Source organism: Globicephala melas, chromosome 3 (genome assembly GCF_963455315.2).
Source record: "Globicephala melas chromosome 3, mGloMel1.2, whole genome shotgun sequence".
NCBI classification, from domain to species: domain Eukaryota; kingdom Metazoa; phylum Chordata; class Mammalia; order Artiodactyla; family Delphinidae; genus Globicephala; species Globicephala melas.
In genome coordinates, this window is record NC_083316.1 from 158645254 (window position 1) to 158660516 (window position 15263).

Below are 15263 nucleotides of genomic sequence, written 5' to 3' on the forward strand. Positions count from 1 at the left end.
TCATTATCTTAATTGTGGTGATGGCTTCACAGATGTACACACATGTCAACATTTATCAAACTACCCTTAAAAATATGTCTAATTTATTGTACGTCAGTTATACCTCAATAAACATGTTAAAATGTTACTGACCTTACTTTGAATACAAATACATTTGGCCTAGTGTTGATTATGATATAAGAAGTACAAACAATATATAAATGTCCAATAATGTTTCAAAATGTTCCATAATGATCAAATTTTGGAGCAGTCCTTTGATGGAGCATACTGAAGCTGTTTTGAAATGCTGTTTATAACAACTTTAACATAACGAGGAAAAGTTCTCAGGATGTGTTAAGTGAGAAAGGCAAGATATAAAATTACATAGCTCATGAGTCACAACTATGCTAAAACAAACAATAATCAATCCTATGAAAGTGAATATAACAAAATGTCAAAAGAAGTCATCTTTGGGTATGAACCAGAGGAGATAGTTTCTATCTTTCTCTCTTTCTAAATTTTCTCTAATACACAGGTATTGCTTTTTCCTTTCCCAATTTTTAAACTTATGGTAAAATACACACAATGTAAAATTTGCCATCTTAACCATCTTTAAGTGTACAGTTCAGTGGCATTAAATACATTCACATTGTGCAAACACCACCACCACCCACCTCAAGAACTCTTTTCATCTTGTAAAACTGAAGCTCTATACTCATTAAACAATAAACCCCCATTTTCCCCTCCCCCCAGCCCCTGGCAACCACCACTCTACTTTCTGACCCTATAGTTTTGACTACTCTAGGGAGCTCATATAAGTGGAATCATATGGTATTTGTACACATGCATTGCTTTTTAAAACGTTTTTAATTTAAATTTTACTGGGATAATTATAGATTTATATGTGACTCTAAGAAATAACACAGAGAAATCTGTGTACTCTTGACCCAGTTTCCCCAATGGTAACATCTCACAAAATTCTAGTATAGTATCACTAACGGGATATTGGCACTGTTACAATCCTCATTCAGATTTCTCCAATTTTATTTTATGGGAGAAAAATAAATGTTGCCATTTTATCATCAGTCCCACACCCTTTCTCCTTGCCCTAACAACCATCTCTAAAATTTTGTCATTTCGAAAATGTCATATAAACAGAATCTTTTATGTACCCTTTTAGGATTTTTTTTTACTCAATCCACTTCATCCAAGTTGCTGCATGTTATCAATAGTTTCTTCCTTTTTACTCTGGATAGTATTCTAAGATATGGATGGACCACAACTTTTTAACCATTCACCCACTGAAGGACATCTAGACTGTTTTCAGTTTGAGGCTATTGCAGATAAAGCTGATATGAACAGTTGTATACAGGTTTTTGTGTGAACATAAGTCTTCATTTCTCTGGGATAAATGCCTAAGAGTGTAGTTACTGGTGGGTATGCTGATGGCATGCTGTCTTTTAAGAAACCATCAAACTATTTTAAGAAACCACCAGCAGTGACTGTACCACTTTACAATGTGTGAGAGATCCAGTGTCTCCACATCCTGGCCATCTTTTGGTGCTATCTCTACTTTTTATTTAGTCATTCTGGTAGGTGTGTACTGATAACTCACTGCATTTCAATGTGCATTTCTGTAATGGTTAACAACGTTGAGCACCTTTTCATGTGTTTATTTGCCATCTGTACATCTTCTTCGGTGAACTGTTTATTTCTTTTGCCCATTTTCTAATTGGATTGTTTGTTTTATTTACTGTTAAATTTTGAGAGCTCTTTATATATTCTAGATCCTAGTCCTTTGTCAGTTCTGGGTTTGGAAATATTTTCTTCCAGTCAGTAACTTGAATTTCCCCGCATTAACAGCATCTTTCACAGAGCAAACGTTTTTCATTTTGATGAGGTCCATTTATCAATGTTTCCTTTTGTCATTCATTCTTTTGGTAATATGTCTAAGAATTCTTTACCTAGCCCTAGATCCCAAAGATTCCTCCCATGTTTTTTTTTCTAGAAGTTGTACAGTTTTACATGTAAGTTCGTGCTCCGTTTTGAGTTCATTCTTATATAAGGTATGATCTTTCAGTCGAATTTCATGTTTTTGCCAATGGATGTCCAATTGCTCTAGCATCATTTGTTGAGAAGGTTCTCCATCCTCCATTGAATTGCTTGTGCACCATTGTCAAAACTCATTTGAGCACATATGTGATGTATTGCTATTTACTGAAAAAAGGGAGGGGGGGATGTTAAAGGAAGCCTGTGTCCAGAGTGTGCTGTGGGTCAGGGGACCTGTTGTGCTGAATGCTTTGGGAACAAGGAGGTGGTACACCTAGAAGGTAGGCATCACCAGGGGACTCCACTTCAGATCCTCTGCTGTGCCTCTTGGCAAAACCTGCCAGGTGAGTGCCCAGTGCCAGGCCCAGCCCAACCTCCAAGCTGGAGGGCTCTTTGGGGAGGGACTGGATGGGGAAGGGGCAGACCCTCCCATAGGCAGCTCAGACTCATGTTCCTCCCAGCACTGCCCTGACCCCACAAGGCAGAGGTGTGGACAGGCCTTTGGCCACTCCACCCACTGGGCACTCTGTGCCCATTTCCTGTTCACAGGTCATGGGCAGGTATAATGTCAATTTCAGGGGATCAAGATGGACCCCAGATCTCACACTTTCTGGAACCCACCTTAATTTCCCACATCCTCCTTTGCTATCCCTGGGTTCTGGGTCACCCTCATTCCCACAGCTTTCCCATGATGTGACTCTAAGACCTCCTTTCCCCAGACCCTGGGTGAGGAGCCCAGGGCCCAAGGACAGCCCTACCCCTGACGGCAGTCTCTTCTCATTGGTGCCTGCAGTCTACCATCGTATGTGCTCACTTCCTGCGTGGCAGATGCCCAGTCCTCACTCTGGCTTACAGGTGCCCCCAACTGGGACATATCAGTGCTTTGCTGCTATGTCCCCAGCTCCCAGGGATGGTGGGTGTCCACTCAGCAGCAGGAAAGCTGCCAAAGTGCAGGGGTAAGGGCCAAAGTCCTTGGCAGGGTGGGCACGGGAACTCACCATTGGGACAGAAGAAAGCGCTGTAGGTGTATGACCGGGGGGCTCCTTCAGGCTGAAACAGAGAAACGGGGAGAACTGAGAAATGGGGGGCGGCAGCCAGTGCAAGGGCGAAGCCGCCCTCCCATGGCAGCAGCTCTGAGTGTGGATCCCGCAGGGTGATACCACGACCACAGGTGCACAGAGATGGACCAGGTCACCTACCTCCCATGCCCAGATAGGGAAACTGAGGCTCACTTCCCCTTCTCTGGGCTCTAGTCAAACAAACTCACCAACCGCTCCTAGACTTATCATGCTTCTCACACCCCCATCCTACCCTCCCAGCCACCCCTTTGGCCCAGCTCCAAGCCCAGCTGCTCCCTGTGGGCAGAGAACACTATGACTCGAAGGCTGCCAGGATCTGAGGCCCCATCCAATGTCCAAGAGCACTGAGAAGGGGGCACACAGGTCTGTCAAGGACGGGGTCTCTGTCCCACTGTCCTATGCATCCCTTGTCTCCTGTCCATCATGCTCCTGCTTCCACCCCTTCCACAACGTCCCCCAAATAATAGAAGGCAGCTGGCTTGTTCTCTTATTTATTTATTTTTAAAATTTATCTATTTTTGGCCACACCGCGCGGCATGAGGAACTTCCCCTGACCAGGGATCGAACCTGTGCCCCCTGCAGCGGAAGCGTGGAGTCTTAACCACTGTACTGCCAGGGAAGTCCTGGCTTGTTCTCTTAAAAGGGAGCACTGGGAATTTAACCCGATACACCTTGTGGGCTTTCGTCTGACCGGAACGGCCCCTGTGGGGCTCTCGCTTTTCCAGATCTCTTTTAGCGCCATCAGCAAATCGGTGAGCTGGGGCCACCTGAGGTCAGACCTCAGACGGTTAATGCTTGGCCACTGCAGCCAGGCAGCCTCCTGGGGTCCCAGCTCCCCCTACTGTGAGGATCATTTTATCTGCCAACTTGTGTAAGCCAGGGCATGCCTAAACATCTGGCCAAATGTTACTTCTGGGCATACCTGTGAGGACTTGTCTTAAAGGAGTCAGCATTTGAATTGGTGGGCAGTGATGTAGATGGCCCTCCCCAACGTGGTGGCCCCCAAACACTCCATTGAGGGCCCAAATACAACAACAGGCAGAGGAAGGATGAATTCTCTCTCTGCCAGACTGCTTGAGTTGGGGCATCAATCTTCTCTGCCCTCGATGCTTCTGACCTTCAGACTCACAGATGGCAGACTTCTCAGCCTCCACGGGGACTTCTCAGCCTCCATGATCGTGTAAGCCAATTGCTAATAATAAATCTCTTCCTAGAGAAACGTAAATGTCCTATTGGCTCTGTTTATCCGCAGCACCCTGACTAATACACCCACTCCTTGCTGGGTGACCGAGGGCCACTCACTTAACCTCTCTGGACCTCTATTTGTCATCTCTAAGATGGGGGTGATGAAGGCGCCGACCTCACCGCGACGTGAGGGTTAGGTGTATTTCAGACAGAGCCTGGCATCTTTTCAGTGCTACTCAACAGTCAGCTCTTGTTAGCGTTTCTCATCCCCCTCTTCCCCCCACCCCTGCCCCCAGTCCTCTGTTGAAGCTGGCAAAGATGGGCGTCATCCATCCTGGGTCTGTACTGATGAGTCCGGGAGGCACCTGTCTGGATCATGTCCACTTCCTGCTATCATCCCGGGGCCACGCCCAGGGGCCTGCACCGGGGTCCTGCCTCACCCACGCAAGCCACAACCTGACACCCACACTGCACACCTCGCTAGCAAACCTTTAGCAAAACCCGTGGTTGATGCTGAGCTGTCCAGCAGCCGGATTGTCATCTCACGCCCAGAAGGCGTGACGTGGAGCCCACAGGCCATCTGCTCAGCCACAGGCTCCAGGGTGAGCCCCCGAGATTTTGCTTGGACTTCAGCAACCCCCTCACCGGTCTATCAGCTCAGCCCCTTGTTGGAAAAGGGGCTGAGTCACTGGACAGGGCCTGGCCATTGTAAGCCCATGATAGCTATACAATCATAAAAATGATTCCTGACTCAGGTGTCTATCAATGGATGAATGGATAAACAAAATGTGGCCCATGCATACAACGGAACATTATACAACTGTGAAAAGGGATGAAGCACTGACACGTGCTACAATGTAAATGGACCTCAAAAACATCATGCTGAGTGAAAGAAGCCAGACAGGAAAGGCCACAGAGTGTATGGTTCCATTTATCTGAAATGTCCAGAACAAGCAAACCCAGAGACAGAATCTGAGCCCTTCTGCTGCTGCTGAGCATTTCTCTGGCTCCGGCTGACCATCCAGGGCCTCCTGGACACACCCCCACCCCCAGCATAGCCTCTCGAGCAGCCAGTGGGGCCGCTCGTGGCCACGCCACCCTGTCTTCTTCTCTGGCTCAACTCAGAGGGGACCCTGGTGCCAGCCTCTCTCCTCCACGCTGCCCTGGCTTTTAGCTGATCCTGGGTTCCAATCTCCTTCGCCTCTGTGCTCAAGGCAGCTCCTGACCAGGTTCCAAAACATGGTCACTGCATGATGTCATCATTACCTCTGGCAAGACTTTTCTACAACCTTGTAGCACAGATCGGGGCTTCACTCTTCTCTGTTCTATGGATTGATCTATTCCGGACATTTCATATAAACAGGATCATACTCTATGTGGCCTTGTGTGTCTGGCTTCTTTCACTCAGCATAACATTCTCAAGGTTCATCTACACTGTAGCATGAATCAGCGCGTCATTCCTTTTTATGACTGAGTAATATTCCTTGGTATTGGGTAACTGGATCCCCTCGCACCACATTTATCCATTCATCAGCTGATGGACATATCCTAAAACAGAAAGAGTGTCCCTGGTTTATGTCCAGGTTCCCCCAGTTGACCATTATAAGTGCCTGGATGACCACTTTTCTTTAGCACTCAGGCCAGGCATCAAGAGATGTCTTCCACACACTCTCATTTAACCGTCCAGCAGTTTCATGTTTGAATCCAGGGCTCTCACTCCAGAGCCCACCCCAAGCCAAGAAGGCAGACTTCCTCTCACTCGCGTGATGCCCGCCAGGCTCCCCTCATGGGTCTGAATTATGTCGGCCTCCTCTTTGATCCTGTGAACTCCACTGAGACACGGTGGGGTGATGGAAGGCTCTCAGCCTTCCAGCAGAAATGCAAAAGGTCACAATCCCCTGGGCCAGCTGGGGATCCAGGAGGGATGGCGTTCGCCGTCCCTCCTCCTGATACACACCCACAACAGCTCGGCCATCACCTGCTTCCCCACCACGTGTCTCTCAGGAATGGCCTTTCTGTTGTATTCAGACTCCTGCCCGGCAGGTGGCACGTGGTGTCTTGGGAGGGTCCATCGTATAACTGATGGAGCGAGCGACCCATGTGCTCAGAGCTCTGTGGTGGGATGAGATGGGAGAAGCCGTGCACCCAGTGCCTCCTATTTCATAAATCCATTTTTCTAATTCATGCTTCATTTTTTTGCATTGACATTTCAAGTCTTCCGATGCCTAACTCATACCTCCTGTCCTCCAGTGCTGTCTGTACAGAGCTGGACCAGTGGATGCTGCAGACATAGGACACTGCTGAACAGCATGAAAGGGAGGAAAGGCTTGAGGATAAGAGAATCCTTCTCTGTGCATCTAGAAATTCCTCCTGCAGAGGAAGAAGACAAGAGCTCCAGGCCTCCAGATCAGGCTGGCTGCACTGGGGGACTCGCTGCCTCCTTGGACTGAGGTAGGGCAAGGCTGTGGTCCAGGGAGCGTGCTCAGGCTGTGCAAAGGGTCACCAGGGGTCTCTGCATTTCCTGTTGAGGCCATCCTATCCTGCTGGCTCACAGAGATCGCGTGCCTCATCTAATGACACACTCGGAGGACTCCATCACGTCGTGTCAACAAAGCGGCAGCAGTAACCCATCCACCTCCAGGAGTTCCGCCCAGCGCGTGTGTGACTCCAGGCGCTGATGGGAACCATTTGTGCTCAGCTCCGCCAGGACTGCAGCCGGGAGGGAGGGCAGCTGTTTGCAGCTGGGCTACTGGGGAGGGGCAGAGACTCGGGGCCACTGTGAGGAGATTCAGTGGGGCTGCTGTGTGCTCTCCATGCAGCACTAAACAGGAGTCTCTCCACGGCTCTGGGCTCTGATACATCTGAGAAGCCCAAAAAAGATGGGGCATTGCTGCTGCTACAAGCCCAGCACTGTGAAGCGCCGTGTGCATTCTCCAACCTTCCCCATGCTATGGGGTGAGCGTGAGCATCCCAGTCTTACAGAGTCGGAATAACAAGACACTCGCTGAGCCCCATGCTAAGTGGCAGATCCCAGATTCACAGCTCGGGGGTGGGTCGGGGGGCGGAGGTGGGGGTGGAGGGCAGGGGGGTGGGGGTGGGCGCGGTGGTCTGGGCGCCCCTGCTGGAGGCTCCGTGTCCTTCCCACACGGCCATTCCAAGGACAACCCTCTGAATGATGGGTCACAGTCCCTACAATTGCCTGTTGACAAACGGACAGCCAGGAGACAGAGGCACACCACCCTCCAGGGTGATCAAGCCGGGGGTCAGGAGGACACTTCCCTGCAGCCCGTGTGAGTCCCAAATCACTTCACCAAAGCCTGCTCTGCTCCTTGGAGAGGAGATGGATGCCGCAGTCCTCCAGCAAGGCAGCCCCGTCACCTGCCCCAAGCCCCAAAGCAGGACTCATGGGGGCTGCCCTGGCCCTGGCTTGGGAAGGGACCACACTCTCCGGCCCCAACCTCACTGTTGAGGTAATCAGGCCAAGTGCCTCGAGTGAGGACATAGGCTTACCTCAACCATCACACCGCGCCGGATGTGATCCCTCCCAATGGGGACCCTCCTGTCAGCGTAATTCTCCTCCGGGGTTCTGATCGACTTCCCATCCCGGCAGCAGCTCGTTTCTCTGTAAGCCAGGGCTTTGGCTGCGGAGATTTGAGTACTCGGTGCTGGCTCTCAGAACAGGTCCCTATCCGGCGCTGTTCTATACCCCACCCTTGTCCCAGGCTTCCCAGGTGTGCATGCACACATACGTGTATGTATGTGCATATGCGCGTGTGTGCACGGTGTAGGCTGGATGTGTATGCACGCATATGTACGCATGTGTGCAAGTGTGCGTGCATGTGTGTGCTACCTCGGTTTGGCATCTTAAGAGACTGGCTTCCCCCAGATGAGGCCCCCTACCTCCTGATCATTCCCTCTGGCCTGCATCCCCAGCAGCTGTCTTGCCCCTTGATCTCACCTTCTGCCCCGCTGACCCTTCACCCGTGCCTGGACTCTGCACCTGAACCCCTTGGCGGCCTGGAGAGTGGAGTTGCCCAAAGAAGCACATGACCCTCACCTGTGATGTTGCTGAGGCCCAGGTCGCCAAAGGACAGAACCACCCAGGAGGGTTCCATCTCCCCGGGGACCACACACGTCTTCTTGGTCAGATGGCGTTTGCCAGGATGTCCGACAAATTGGATGCCCTTGGGAACTGAGATCTTCACGTAGACCTGGAGAGTGTGGCAAGAACCATGGTGCCCGGAATCCGTGTGCCCTCCCAGCACACCCCACTGCCCACTGCACTCCGTCCACCCTGGCAGCCTTTCCCCCAAAGCCACGCTCTCTTTGGGAGGCTCTCTTTCCATTTCTGATCAGAACAAACTACTTACCATTGTCCTGCTGGGAGCCCCCTCCTTCCCTCAGCCCCCTGAACGCTCACTGGTCCAGCTCTCCCTTGGGACCAAGGTCAATTCAAGGGCTGTCTCTCTGGCCAAGCATGGGAAAGAGGGGCCACTCCACATGCAGGCCCCGCAGGGAACTTCATCGGACCCTCTTTCCAACCACTGAGGTCCACCGAGTCATAATAGAGTTTGGTGTGCACACGTGTGTGTCATGTGTGTGCTGTGCATGCATGCGTCTCTGTGTGCACACCTATGTGTGTAGGCGTAGCATTACACGATGTGTGAGTGCACGCGAGTGAAGGCAAGTGTCTCTGCACACATGTGCAAGCATGGCTCTCTACACATGTGTGCTTGTACACACCATGTCTCCACGTGCATGTTGTGTACGTGTGTGTGTTTATAACCCTCCATCTACAACAGGCTCTTTGCTCCCCATGCATTTGTCCAACCAGCACATATGCAGCACCTGGTGGGTTCAGGAGCCCTGCTAGGAGCTCAAGAAACAGATCTGAACAGACAAGAGCAACCCCTGGGCCTCAGAGGCTCGACGGGCCTGAGTCACACACACACGCAGGTGTGTGCAAGGAAGCTTTACAGTAGCAAGTGTGACAGAGTCTGAATCCTGCCCAAGGGCAGGCCCAGTAGAACCTGAATGAGAACGGTTGGTGCAGGGTGCTTTGGGGACTCCCCCATTCCCCTCCAGACAGCATTCTTCTAGAAAGTTCTTCCAGGGAGGAAAGAAGAAATTCAAGCGTCAAGCATCGGTGAGATACATTTTCCAGGTGCTGGATGGAACCCGTTGTCCAGGCTGAGGGGTCTGGATGTGCCTGTTTTCCTGGAACCTCAGGAAGAGCACATGGAGGTGGGGGGCCGGGAGGCGGGGAGAGCGGTTCCTGAAATTGATGTGTGGTGATCCCTGGACACACCTGCTGCCCGGCAGGGCTTCCTTCTTCCCGCTGACAAGCCAACCACCAGTGCTTGCTAGGAGCTGAAATGGGCACCTGGGGGGCCTGCCTGCAGTTCAGGAGGGAGCCTCCCTTGGGGGCCACCCTGTGATTAGGGACCACCCTACATTTATTCTGGCTTTCTGAAACTAGGGTCCTATTCCTCCTAGGCATAAACTACATAAAAAGCATGAATGATAAAGGTTCTGGGTTTGGGGGCACCTTTATCCCAGCTGACTGCCCTGAGCCCCTCACATGTCCTCCTTGGCCCCCTCCAGGCCACCGCGTGGCCACTGCCGTGGTTCTCACTCAGTGGCTCTCACTCAGATTACTGCACAAGCGTCCCCCTTCTCTCCTGCTTTTCCAACCAGACCCTAAAGCCCAGCCAGATTGTGTCACGGTCAGTTTCTGGGACAGGCCAAGCTGCCTCCTGCCTGTCCCTTGCATATACTATTCCCTCTTCCAGGAATGCCCTTCCAGGGCTGGTGCCCAGCTTAAGCATCGCCCAAAGACTTCGGCGTTCAGAGAAGCCACCCCTCCTCAGGGCCTCCCTGGCTTCCTGTAGACACTTAATTCTTCTTTTTTTTTTTCTTTCTGGCTGCACTGTGTGGCACGGCTTGCGGGATCTTAGCTCCCCAGCCAGGAATGAAACCTCTGCCCCCTGCAGTGGAAGCGCAGAATCCTAACCACTGGACGGCTGGGCAATTCCCGACACCTAATTCTAACACAGGTCTGCCCCTCACTCCCTGGGGGACCTTGAACATACGATGATGCTTCTCTGAGCTTCCCAAGCGGGAGTGATTCCATCACAGCCCCTCCTTCCTCAGCCCACGTGGGCACTTGCTAATGATACAGTTAAAATCATCCACCCGGCACTGGGCACAGAGATGCGTGCCCCAGAACACCGAGTTAGTGGCATCAGAGCTCCAGGTGAGCTTAGGCAGACCCCACGTCCTGAGCATTGGGGTCTTCAGATTCCCACAGAGCCTGGCACGCATCAGGTATCGGGCGATAGCTTTTGAGTGAATGAATTCGAATCACTCACATCTTGCACACAGGAATTCCTTTCTGGTGGCCTCTGGGTGTTTCATTTCTATTCCAGACCTGCACTGACCCCTTTTTGTTTCACTTGGAATTTTCTTTTCATTAAAGACCCAAGACAGAAGTTCCTGTGTGACAGTACATTACGTGTGGCTCAAATAAGCATCGGGGAGTCAAATGCAAATACCAGCCTCAAACCCGGACTGTGCCAGGCAGAAGGCAATGGGAGGGGTCCTTTACTGGCCTCAGGGCCAGCATACGGCATTCTGAACAACACATTCTTGGGTAGATGTAATCAGTCGGCAGAGGTATAGAATTTGCAAAGGAAAAAGGGAGTAAATGATTTCATGGAAGCTCAAGGTCAGCCTCTGAGCTGAGACTCAGAGACTCGGAACACTGCTGTCTCCACTCTGGGCCAGGCTCAGAAATGATCACAGACATAGCCAGGGGGCAGGGGGTGAGGATAGATCTCTCACACCCAGATAAGGAAACTGAGACAAAGTGGGCTGGTGAATGGAAACAGCAAGCTGAAGTCCAAAGGGTCGTCTGGGGGATGCTGAGACAGGTATGCGCTGGGACTACAGCTGTGCCGCGGGGGATCCGCCACCTCCACTCAGGACCTCCACCCCCAGCAGCCTCGCTGCCCTTCAGGTGGCAAATTCCAATCACTCCCTGGCCAGAAGGCCTTGTTTTTCAAGAAAAGCCAGAAATCTGGGCAGGGGGTGGATAAGATCTCTTGGTTTCCAGTGTCTTTGGCCTGGGGCTGCCCCTCCCATCTCTGCCCTTGGTGGGGAATGTGCCGGCAGCCTTGAGGGGGGCGGGTGCACACACATGGGCAGGGCCAGGACAAGGTTAGCAGGCTCCCCCCGGCTGGCTGGGGTGAGGCTGAGACCTGTAGCCTGACCTCCGGGCCAAGCTGTGGAAAGCAGGCTTGCTCCCAGCCAAACCCCTGGCCCTGCACCCCACTCACTCCTCCATTTGCAGCCTCGGCTCCCAACTCCCACTCCTGAGGGCTGCCCCTAACTCTGGGATCCCACCTCCTCTCTCTTCCTGCCACCCCCCAGCTGACATCCAGGCTGAGATGACGCAAAAGGATTACAAAGGCAGGGGAGGAGGGTGCCCCTGCCCTCCTGCAGCCGCACTGGTGCTCAGGCCCCAAACACCCCTTCCCTATCCTGCCCCCACCTGACCCTGGTCCTCGCGGCTCCCTCCACATTGCCTGCCATCCCTCCTCCTCATGAGGGTCTGAAATCCCCAAGCCCACCTCCTTGGGGTAGCTGTTACCGGTTGAATTGTGTCTCCCAGGAAGATATGTTGAAATCCTACCCCCACCCCCCACCCCGTACCTATAAATGTGACCTCATTTGGAACTACGGTCTCTGCAGACGTCATCAAGTTCCAATGAGGTCATCAGGGTAGACCCTAATCCAATAAAACAGGGACTCTTCTCAGAGGAAATTTGGACACAGAGATAACAAGAGAAGTCACCCTGCGGCCCCTTGATGAGATAAGGCGACAGCTCTGTGACCCCAGCTAGGTCGGGTCTACCAGCCCCTTGCCAGCCTGAAGAAGCTACAGAAGACAGACTCTGTCGCCCTTTATCCTCCCAGTAAAGATTTCTTGGGGTTCACGTCTCTCAGGGGGGATTTGAGGTAGGAGGCAGAGGGGCCCCTGGGCTGGACAGCTGGTGTTTGCCAAGTGGAGTAAAACTGGAGCTTTTTTTCCCTAGACACTCCAAGGCCAAAGTTAATGGCAGGAGCTGAGCTCTGCTGGAGTAAAGAGCTAAGATGACCACTCCTGAGACCAAGGAGACCTCCCTGACTACACATGCGCAGAAAGGCTCCTAGGGGGTCAAAAAGGAGGGGGTGCCACCCCACAATAGGTGATGCCAAACCTCCCACAAGCCTCTGTGCTAGAATCCGTCTTGGCAAAAAGATACGCAAGCATGTTGGAGCGGGTCCTAGGGCAGGTCAGATGTGGGAAGAGAAGGTGCTGACGACTGGCCAAAGGTAAACAAAGGCCGGGAAGAACTGCCCTGTAGAAATGATTTAACCGCCCCTCTACTGCGCTCCTTCTCATTAGGGAGGATGCCCACACCCTTCCTTTCTGGGTGTGTACTTCTGCCTTGCTTCTGTCTTAAATAAACAACAGTCTCTCTGTGTGTTCTCCCACTTGCTGTGCTGTGTCTCTCATCATAAACTTCACCTGTTTATGCAGGTTTTGCCTCTTTGAGAAATTCATTTTTCAAACAGAGCAAGAGCCAGGGGAACTTTGCTTCTAGCCTCTGGCCCCTGGTGGTCTAGTGGCTAGGATTCCTGGTTTTCATCCAGGCTACCCAGGTCCAATTCCTGGGCAGAGAACTAAGACCCTGCTTCAAGACCGCTTGCTGGTGTCTCTCCGAGATCACCTGACTCCATGCCGTTCCATATGATACTCACCCTCCCACACCCCTGCAGGGTCAGGAGTCAACGACTTCGTCACATCCGTCACCCTCTAACCCTGCCATGCACACACTCCCACCCCCAACCTGCCCGGGTGTAGACAGCTGGTGAAGGAGAAGCTGACTCATCCAGCCTCTGCCTCACTAATATCTCAGATGCTGTCCCCCACGGCCCTCCAGGATGACCCCATGCCGCCCTGCCTGCCCCACATCCCAGGTGCTGTGCCCCTGCAACCCCTCCCCCCAGGAGGACCCCACCTCCCTCTGCTTCCTGCCATTAGGGATGCCACCCCTCTCCCCCATAATGGGAAAGGCCGTGTATGGAGGGCGGGTTCGGTACCTCGACGCAGGTGTCCATGTAGTTGTAGATGCTGAGCGGGATCTTGGCCTGCTCCCCGCGGACCACGTTGGGGGGCAGGGTGAAGTCGACAAAGAAGGGCTTGAAGGTCTTCAGCAGAGTGGGCTCCGCAATGCCCAGGCCCCTCTCGGCAGACAGACCCACTGCCTCACCCACCCAGCTGGTGATGGAGTCGGGGACCTGCACGCTGAGTGTGTCCTCGCCTGATGGATCACTGCGGAAAGATGGACAAGCGTGTGCTCTTCTCCACGGCCGTGCCGCAAGCGGCCAGGCGGGAACAGAGGAGTCCAGCCGTACGGCCTTGGGCCCCAGGGTGGCGCCCCCCGCAACTGCCCCGGCAGCTTGGAAATAAGCATTCAAGGCACCCCACAGCGTGTGACAGGAGAAAGTCATCCCTCGGCCCTGACTCGCCCTAATCGGAAACATGAGTGTCTCTCACGACAGCTGTGATCACAGGACCATTCACAACATGGGTTCAGAGAGGCAAACTCTGGCAGTGTGTGCTCTGCCCAGTTTAGGGGAGAAAGACACTGAATCAAGGGGACTGGTCACTTAGAGCATGCTTGTGTGTCTCCCAGAAAGACATGTCCAAGCCCTAACCCCTGGTAACCTGTGAATGGGACATTATTTGGAAATAGGGTCTTTGCAGACGCCACTAGTTAAGATGAAGCCACACTGGAGTAGAGTGGGCCCTAATCCAATGACAGGTGTCCTTAGAAGAGGAGGGAAATTCAGACACAGAGAGAAGAAGGCCAGGCGAAGATGGAGGCAGAGACTGGAGTGATGCAGCCACAAGCCAAGGAATGCCTGCCTGTGGGGGACACCCACACTTCCTGGCCTGGCATCCTTGTCCCATACACTCCTGCGGAGCCCAGCTCCCTGTTAAGGGCGTATGTGTGATTTTTCAGGCCTGCCCACAGGCCTGCAGGTCTCACGGGGTGGGAGTAGGGTAGGGAGGTGACGGGTGCGTGTGCACTGGGGTCTCTGAGGGGAGCTGCAGCCAAGGACTCAGGGCCCCTGGCTGGCCCTGCTCTTTTCATGTTTGCATTCCCGGCCCAGAATTTCCATTCCCAGGTCTCTTTAGCATAAGGGACCATGGGCAGAGGTTTTCTTCAGACACCTCTGCCAAGGCCTCTTTATGGTCAGAAGGAAACACTGAAGACATCCCTCCCCAGTTGGAGTACTTTCCCACTCCTAACTCTCTCCCCTGTCCACCCCCAACCCCACCCCATGGTCCATAAAGCTGCTGGAGCCTCTTGTTCAGGGCTCCCTCCAAGTGAGATGACCCCTATGTCTTGGCGGATCCACCTGACAGTGGGCCATTCTGTGGGGAACAGAACAGAGGGAGACATACACAGAACACTCTACCCAACAACGACAATGGAACACACATTCTTCTGAAGTGCACTTGGGGTATTTTCCAGGACAGACCCATACGTTAAGCTACAAACTAAGCCTCAGTGGGCTTAAAAAGAGAGCGAGCATACAAAGTCCCTTCTCTGACCACAATAAGATGAATGAAGTTAGAAATCAACAAGAGAAGGAAAGCTGGAAAATTTACAAATGTGTGGAAATTAACACATTCTTAAACAGCAAAGGATCAAAGAAGAGATCACAAAGGAAATTAAAAAGTACTTAGAACTCCCTCTTGCTAGAGCACTGGAATCACAACTAACTGCTGAACAATCATGGACAGGAAGACACTGGAACTCACTAAAAAAGATACCCCACATCCTAAGACAAAGGAGAGGCTGCAATGAGACGGTAGGACGGCTGCAATCACAATAAAATCAAATCCCCTAACTG

General features: G+C 52.3%; 1 protein-coding gene across 9 annotated transcripts in view; it reads right to left on the reverse strand.

The window, feature by feature from the left end:
• The window catches only part of CPAMD8 (C3 and PZP like alpha-2-macroglobulin domain containing 8), a 99214-nt gene that overhangs the window by 33577 nt on the left and 50374 nt on the right, over positions 1-15263 (reverse strand). For 8 of the 9 annotated variants that reach the window (XR_009563533.1, XR_009563532.1, XM_060296832.1 and 5 more), the window contains 5 exons: positions 13440-13671; positions 8350-8503; positions 7803-7933; positions 6529-6662; positions 3027-3078 (listed from right to left, as the gene is read on the reverse strand). Coding sequence is in view for 7 of the 9 variants with exons in the window: in XM_060296832.1 (XP_060152815.1) it covers positions 3027-3078; positions 6529-6662; positions 7803-7933; positions 8350-8503; positions 13440-13671 (703 nt within the window). In the remaining 2 variants the exon portion in view is untranslated. The remainder of the gene's footprint in view (positions 1-3026; positions 3079-6528; positions 6663-7802; positions 7934-8349; positions 8504-13439; positions 13672-15263) is intronic. The other variant, XM_030880221.2, reaches the window with a different exon arrangement.